At 42.1% G+C, this 9,003-nt stretch overlaps 1 protein-coding gene across 1 annotated transcript in view; it reads right to left on the reverse strand.

The window, feature by feature from the left end:
• Positions 1-4,751, reverse strand: part of COL12A1 (collagen type XII alpha 1 chain) — a 142,127-nt gene extending 137,376 nt beyond the window's left edge. Inside the window, exon 1 of the mRNA XM_056856310.1 lies at positions 4,609-4,751. Within this exon, the coding sequence (XP_056712288.1) occupies positions 4,609-4,684 (76 nt within the window). The 5' untranslated portion in view covers positions 4,685-4,751. The remainder of the gene's footprint in view (positions 1-4,608) is intronic.
• Positions 4,752-9,003: the final 4,252 nt, after the last annotated feature.

Consider the following 9,003-nt stretch of genomic DNA (forward strand, 5'->3'; position numbering starts at 1 on the left):
CCTCCGGCCCCAATTCCTGATATTTATTGGGAGTGAAATATTGGAATTGTAAATATCCGGAGTGCCTTTCGCAGATATTACCAATTAGTTCCAATACTAGATATATTGGGCATTTTATTGAGTCAGCAATATCCAGTTCAACACCCCTAATGTTACTTCTCTCACTATGTAGCCATTGTACATCTAGTTCACAAAGTTCTAGTTCACAAAGCTGTTTGCACTTTAAATATATTCTGACCAGTTAAGATGAGGACCACAGTCTTTTTATGCGTTAGATTTGTGATATTAACTCTATTATCAATTCAATTAAATGAAAATACAACGGCTGTTTTGCAGGTCACAGTTTCATTGGTAAAGTGTCACTGTGACTATCAGATAAGACAGGAACATATTCTATAAAGAACACTGAGCTCAATCTACCAAGCACTAAAAATACAGTGACTTACAGTGCATTCCGAAGGAGAGTTACTCCAGTCTAAGCACATTGAAATGCAATGAGAATGAGGATGCAGGAGAAATCTTGCAACATTGGAGACTTCTTGCATTAGTGGAAAAGATCCAGAGGACTCACCTCATAGAACGTGAATTTTGGCACAGCATTCATTCTCATTGCCAAATTGTCAAATGCTTCTCAGTATAATTAAAGCACGATCATGAAGCAGTTGTAAGAAACTGACCTATCTGTATAACTGGAAAAATACATTTTCATAGTCCCGTGTGCACTACACTCAGAACTCCTGCATGTGAAACGTTCTGTATTAGGTGAAGGAAATAGTTCTGCTGAAGCCAACCCTTTTCCCATGTGACAGTGCCCTTCCACTGAAGTGAACAGAGAAACTCTTTAGTGGTAGAGAAACTCCACTGCCACTTCAGAACTGTGCCCCTTCAAAAGATTGATGTATGGGAGAAACTGGCAGTGTACAGCTATAGAAACCCCGACTGAATCAAATCCCCAAAATTTCTGCTAAAACACTGGAACAGACAGACACCTGCTTCCCACCATAGCTGACAGTATTCAACTGAAGTCCTATTCATATAGTATATTGGGATATTAAGAATTCCAACCAGAGGGTGGAATTATTTCAAATAATAAATAAATTACAATCCTTGGGATTCCTGGACGTATACCTACACAATATATTTATAATGGTATACCACCAGATTAATGGTCATAGTTTCCCTGAATTCAAATCCAGTAGCACCTTAAATACCAACAAGAATTTCAAGGTATACACTTTTGAGATTCAATTCCTGTATGTTTGCTACAAAACCCCTGTGCTGTGAAGAAAATTCTAGGCCATATATCCTGTTTATATAAGAAACTGGGCAGGCCTGTAAGGGCCTTACTGTAGCCCCAGAAAAACCCAGAGCCCACCCTAGATTACTTCTAGCATCACCTTTGACTGTGGAGGAAGCTTAGCAGTGCTGGGCAAGCTGTCATCCAAGGAACACAATCTGTCACAATGGAGATCTCTCCATTCCCACTTGTATCTGACAAATGGAGCTTTGACTCTCAAAAGTTTATACCCCCCAAAAAAAATTTTTTGATCTCTAAGGTGCTACTGGTTTCAAACCTAGCTGTTCTACAGCAGACCAAGAAAAGGCTACTCTCTGAGACCAGTTTCCCTAAAGGATCCTAGGAATGGTAGGTTTGATGAGGATGCTGAAAATTCTATTGGGTGTACTAGCAATTCATGTCCTGACCTGGATGGCCCAGTCTAGCCTGATCTCGTCAGATCTCAGAAGCTAAGCAGGGTCAGCCCTGGTTAGTATTTGGATAGGAGACCACCAAGGAATACCAGGGTTGCTGTGCAGAGGAAGGCTGTGGCAAACCACCTCTGTTAGTCTCCTGCCATGAAAACCCCAAAAAAGGGGTCGCCATAAGCCGGCTGCGACTTTATGGCACTTTACACACACACACACACACACAGAATTCATAGAATTGCCATTCCCAAAATTCCCCTGGAGACGGAATTATTATGTATGTAGTGTGGGTAAAACAGAGAGTGAAATGTCAAAATATCTAAGGTATCTGCAGGATTACAAACATATTAGTTTTCTTGCAGCCTATGATAAAAACAGGAGCCAACTAGAAGGTGAAAAGCTCTAAGTGACATTCTAGTTTCCAAAAAGAACAAAAACCCTCTGGAGAATTCTGACTGACTGAGAGACTATTCTGTGGTTAGTGCTATGAGAACTGTGGCCTTGAGTTATAACCAAAAGTAATAACAGATTAAACATTTGAGGTCATATGTGGACTGAAACTTTGGTTTGTGTTTCCACATATTCGGTTGAATCATAGCATTCTTTTGGACAGGTTTCCAGAAAGCAGCTTGTACAAGAAAAAAAATGAACGTTACCCGCATACATACTTGACACATATCCAGCGGTGTAGTATACGATCCTTCCAAGCTGCTCTTGTATGTTGTGCCCAGTCCATGATGCTGTGTCCACAAGCAAGAGTGTTTCTCCTTTACTTTGTCTCTTCAGCTGTACCCAGAACACTGCTATGGACCCTGAGCCCCCAGCAGAATCTCCAGCAACAGGCTCAGAGAGGAAGTGGAATAACTTGGCTGCCATCTTCCCCCACAGAAGTGGAACGAATCAGGCCAAAAGGTGTCAATGACACTTCAAGACACAAAGGGATGTCTTGAAACATGCCTTTAGCGGAGAGCATTTGCATTGTGTACTGTATTTTCAAATTCAATACACATATACTATTTATCCTAAAACCTTTCCCCAACCTTTTGTACTTCTCTGTTGAAATTCTGCCTATAGACCTACCGGGACACAGGAAAATGGCCATATGTCAAAGCAAAGTTTTGCTTATGAAGGTTATGATATAGTCAGCCTTCTCCTGAGCTTTCAAAAGTTTTCTATCCTCAATGGACGAACCTCATCCACCTGAACTGACCCGAGAAGTAAACTGATGTGCTTGTTTGAACGACCAGGTTTGATATAGCTTCTGACAGAAGGTGCCATGGTGACAAGCATGCCATTAATGTTAACGGGTACATGAAGTACCCCTTTCCAGAAACTCTCTTTAACATGATGCAGTCAATGACAAGGCCAGTTCATGAAGCACTCTCTTGTCTGGTAACAAACAGCTTAATTACCTGTTATGTTTTACACATGTCCACCAGGGGACTTTTAGTCAAGCTTCAGCTGCAAGCTCCCCAGTGGGAACTCAGTTCTCAAGTATGCATGGGGATCATGACGTGCAGGGGGAAAAGGCTCCATAACCTAGCAAATTGTAATCTGGACCATGCTAGAAAAAGATGCATCCAAATGTGGGAATCTCAGTGGGAATTTCACCATATGAAAAATATGGCTGTGCAAACATCCTCAGAACAACACGTCACAAGCTAACACCGCAACTTTAGCATCAAGCCTTTTGAACATGTTTGCACATGCATGTAAACCCAAGGCAAAAACCTACAGTTCACATTCAAATAGATATGCGGATGCTTGATGCTTTCCTAAGAGCCCTGTGGTGCAGAGTAGTAAGCTGCAGTACTGCAGTCCAAGCTCTGCTCATGACCTGAGTTTGATCCCGACGGAAGTCGGTTTCAGGTAGCAGGTTCAAGGTTGATTCAGCCTTCCATCCTTCCGAGGTCAGTAAAATGAGAACCCAGTCAGCTTGCTGGGGGTAAAGGGAAGATGACTGGGGAAGGCACTGGCAAACCACCCCGTAAACAGTCTGCCTAGTAAACACTGGGATGTGATGTCATCCCATGGGTCAGGAATGACCCGGTGCTTGCACAGGGGACTACCTTTACCTTTACCTGATACTTTCCTAGACACTTCTAATATCAATATTACAGGCATCAGAAGAGTGTTCCCCAAAAAATGTGCTGAAACTTGTGAATACAAGATTCACTACTCCAAGAGTGAAGAAGATACTGGTGCCCCAGTGAGAAAAAGAGGAAACTAAACTTGATTTTTTTCTCTCTTCTGTCTCAAAAATTCCAAACAAAATTGTAGACTGTTGAGACATCAATCCCCGGGGGCCTGCTCTCTCTGCCTGAAATGCAGCTATCAATTACTCTTTCCCTTGTCCTTCAAACTGACTCAACAGGAAAGGCTTCCACTATCACCCAATGCCAAACAAAACACATATACAGCAGGATACTGTTGGAGAGTTTTATTTCATATATTTTTAAAACACACACTTATATGTCTATTATGTATTCACTGTACACGCCAATTAAGCCATCAGGAGGGTGTGTGCAAATGTTGCAGGCTTTCTCCTACTTATAAACAAGAGGCTTCAAGTTTGCACACGCATCTTCTTGTTCCCTGAGCACTCAGCCTCAGGGGGGAGAGAAAGAAAGAGAGAGCACATGGGAGTGCACAGGCCAGCTCCCATTTGCAAGGGACACACGGTGTGGACAGCACACCAGAAAGACACCAGAGAAGAGGAAGGAGAGAGGGTACAGCTACAGCTGTCTTGCTATAAAGCTGGCTCTCTGAAATAAACAAAACACAGAAAGGAGAGGAAAACAGAAATAGGAATAAGGCAAAGCAATGACACTCAGGGAGAAACTATTTGCACTGAACTAATTCTGCACCATCACTTTCAACAAGTAAAGGAAAAAAATGATTTACCTTCAGCCTCTATCGAGCAGAGGAGAAGAGCTGTGCACAGAGCAGCAACTGCTGCTGCAGAGAGCCTGATCTTCATTTCCGTCCGTTTGGATTACAACCACATGAATGAATCTATGGCAATTAAAAGGAAAGAAAAAGGTGGAAGAAAAAATCAAAAAGTGAGTGGAGAGAAAAGGGAGTCATGTACCACTAGAGAAAGGCATGCTCTGGTCATTTTGTTTCCTAAACCCGTCTCCAAGATCCACGAAATCCACAGGACTGAGATAGAGCCCCAAGCTCTGATTTTCCTTTACATAGTAACCTAACAAACAGATATGTCTGTGAAAAAATCGCTACAATATCAGCTACAATGTGCTTGTTGTTTTTGCAGTATCCTTTTCTTCCATCAGGAACTTTAAAAGCCTACTCTTAAACAAAATTGCATGAGCATTTTAAAGTGCTTTAATTATTACCTATTGGGAATCTTGCTTTCCTTAATGCCATTGTTACCATTCATAGGTTATGCATTTCCTAGTTTAAATGTTACCTAACCTGCCACACATACCCTCCTGCACCTTTTCTAGCAGCACAAAAAACTGCCTTTCATATGCATAGCAAGTTCCTAGTGTTGTTAAGAGAAATTATCTTAATTTCTTTTAACCCATTTCTCCCAAAAACCAGATAATCCATTTCTTTTCTTCTATTTAGGAATCTGAAGCTAGTTTCTAAACAATTCCATTTTGATCAAATTGAAATTCGAAGAGAGGAGGGGCAGGAAGGGAGTTTCTACAAAATTTCCAAATTTTATTCTGTAGATGCTCAGAGGCAGCCAGTATCTTCCCAGACCTTTCTGTCCTCTTGCTAGAGTACCTCCCTGTGATGTGTAACACAGAACAACTGCAAGGGCTGAAGTTACAAAAGGATGTATTGATTTCTCTTCAAAAAGGAATGAATGTGAAATACTTCTTTTAGAAGAGAAAAAACAGCATAAGAGGAATCAATGGCTACATCTAAAAAGTGAATTTCAGAAAAAGGAATTTGTCCCCCCATAACAATGCTACAAGTTTCTTAAGAACATAAGAGCCTGTGCCACTGGAAAAGATAATAAATTCTAGGAAAAGGCGAAGGCAGCAGGAAAAGAGGAAGATCCAACATGAGATGGAATGACTCCATAAAAGAGGCCACGGCCCTTAGTCTGCAAGACCTGAGTAAGGCTGTTAACTGTAGAATATCTGGGAAGACATTAATTCACAGGGTCACCTTAAGACAGGTGACTTAACAGCACGATATTGTCAGAAGTTAGTTTGCAATGTAAAATAAATAAGAGTGCCAAAGTGGTGTAGTGGTTAGAGCACTAGGATCTGGGAGACCTACATTCAAATCCCCATTCAGCCATGGAAATTTGCTGGGTGACCTTGGGCCAGTCACACACACTCAGCCTCATCTACTTCACAGAGTTGTTGCTGTGAGGATAAATTGAAGGAGAGAGCAGTGTAACCCGCCTTGGATTCCCATTGGGGATAAAGGAGGGGTGTAAATAAATAACATTTTAAAAAGAAATGCTATTGTGAATCCATGTTCCTGCCAGCCAAAAACCACCATCCCTCTCCTCCCATTCAAACCGTTTAAAGCTGTATCTCTGACTTTCATACAACTGCAGGAAGAAAGACTCGATTTTATTCTCCTCCCCACCCTGAGAAAACAAGAGCCAGCAGTGAGCTCCAATGACAATGAATTCAGAAATCCCTTCTCTCCTTCCCCCCTCCTCCTCCTTGCAGGAAATCAACCAAAATGCCTCTTTCAGCTGGGATTTCATTTGCTTCCTTTTTCACAACTGCTGAAGCAATTAGTTAAGGTTCACTTTAGAAGTCTCAGGGTAGCTGGAAACTGTAATAAAAACACTCTGCCTACAAATATGCAGCTCCTAGAGATTTTTTTTAAAGGTCTGAAACAAATTATACACAAGGGAATGTAACACACCACTGGAATTTGATGCCTACATCTGGTAGCCCCTGACGTAGCCAGATAGTTTTGTTAAGGCCTAGAGGGATGGAGAACAGCTCTAAAATGCAGGATAGAGTTAGGCAAAAGAATGTCGATTGGCAGTCTGGAAACATAGGTCCTTCCTTGGCTGTTAACATCAGCTCACCAGTGGTCAGAAATCCTTCGAACTGTTCTGAAAGAATTTGTGCACAGTACTCATTGCTAGATCAGCATTTGTGGGCATTCCAAATACGGCACAAGAAACTGGTGGAATTTAGTACTAGGAGCAAAATTCAGCATCTCAGATTTCAGTTTTGACACAACAAAGTTTTTAGCTCTTGAGGCTGCAAAGATGGGTATAGAAATTATACAGCCAATGGAAAATTTCCTAAATTGGGGGTGGAGAATGGGGAGAAAACAGGATTCCAGTAGTCAAAGCCCCACTCAGTATCGTACTCATCTGGCAAAATCATAAATATCCAAAATTAACATACTAATATGGTTAATTTGAATAATATACACACATTACAGAATTCTGCACTACTGTAATCTACATTCTATACTAAGAAAAGATTGCTGTTCAGCGTATTTGCAGCCTGCTGGTTTTCAGTTCCTGCTTTCACACCCACCCCTGGCCCAACAGTCTAACAGAACAATCTATAGTTTATGCAGTATATCACGCAGTAAAAAAGAAGCGACAACGAAAATACGTCTAGTAGCATCAAGGACATCAGTATGAGTAGATTTTTTAAAAATAACTATTTGCTCAAGATCTGGCAAAGACTCCGCCTTCAATCTCAGTGAGACTGACTGGCCATAAGTAAATAAATAAAAACAAAATAAGCAATGATTCAGGCATATGTGTGCGTGTGTGAAATGCCGTCAAGTCGCAGCCGACCAGGGCCGACCCTGCTGAGCTTCTGAGATCTGACAAGATCAGGCTAGCCTGGGCCAGATTCAGGCATACTTAAGCACTAATAGTTCAAGCTGCAAACAATACACATTTATTTAAGAGTCAATTTCTGTGAAATCAGATTTATCTCCAAGAAATCTATAAAGAAAAACAGGCTATTACAGTACTTGAACTCTAGACCATTGCCAGATCCTTTTACTAATCCTTGATTCAAGATTCTTTGAAATCTAAGAGTTCATTGGTCCCCCACAAAACCATTAAACTGAAGAACTGCCTGTGGATGTCAGAGTATCACCTCCTTACCCTCAAGTTTGTGGGAGCCAATGGGGAGGCTGGACAGAAATCTGAACCCTAGCAATTCCAGAGCTCCAAGTTTTTAAATTGCCCTAATTAAGAGAAGGGAAATTAAACTGTGCCTGAAAGAAGCGCCTGCAACGTTGCATCTTCTAGCGGCACTACGACTGAGAAAAGCGATGCAAGAAGAGAAAAAACTAGCGCACTGACTTCAATGTATTTAGAAGGATGTAACTCTGTTTAGCATTTCGCTGTTAATCACCAGCCCTCTGCCCAGACTAAACCGCAGGAAACAGAACCATTCTCACAAATCATTAGTCTCACTGGGAAAATACTTCAATGCTACCGGAAGAGAAGTTTTTTGTGGTTTTTTTAAGCACATTTAATCACCAGACAAAACTGACAAGATTTGACACTATCTTCCAGGATCGTAGTCTAGGGCTGGAACTCCGCCTAAGAAGTGCGCACACTCCCCCTTGTTTTAATTGCTCTTTAATGAGATGCACTTCCAACCTCCTGACACCCAAGTACACCCATTGTATGAAAAGTACCACTGAGAAACCCTTGCTTAGCCGACCACGTTAGCGTTGATTCCCTGTCCCCCCATGCTCAGTCACGCTTGCGCTCTCTTTTCAACCTTTTCACTCGTGCGGCCTCCGCAAGGAAAGAACCGTCTTGAAACGCGTCCGCTTCTGCACGTCCGCTTAAAAGGCACCAGCGAAGCTTCTGTTCAGTCCGCTGTGTCTGGTCTTAGAGCGCCACCTCTTGAGCAGCAACGAGACGAAATCAGGCAAGCCCACAGTAAGACTATTTCAGTTTGGGGAGGGGGGGGGGTCTCCCTGCTGACTCTCAACATTTGGGACGAGTCCCAGTCTCACCGCCCCCACCCGATCTTCAAAAACGTGGCAAAACATTTATTGGATCCCCCAGCAAAGAGCGCACGGACACTTTCAGTCACAACTGTTCTGATAAAGAACAGATTGAAATACTAATGAATGTGATCCCTAAGCTACGTTTCCTTTCTCTGCCGGAGCAACCTTCATCTGGTTCTCGGCTGTCACCCGAGAAAAGGGCAAGAGTCCAGTAGCACCTTAAAGGCTAACAAAAATATTGTCTGGTCTTGAAGGTGCTACTGGACTCTTGCCCTTTTCTACTACTGCAGACCGACTAACACGGCGACCCCCGAGAAAAGAACTGCACATGTCTTGGTTCCAAGAATAATATAA

Source organism: Euleptes europaea, chromosome 10 (genome assembly GCF_029931775.1).
Source record: "Euleptes europaea isolate rEulEur1 chromosome 10, rEulEur1.hap1, whole genome shotgun sequence".
NCBI lineage: Eukaryota > Metazoa > Chordata > Lepidosauria > Squamata > Sphaerodactylidae > Euleptes > Euleptes europaea.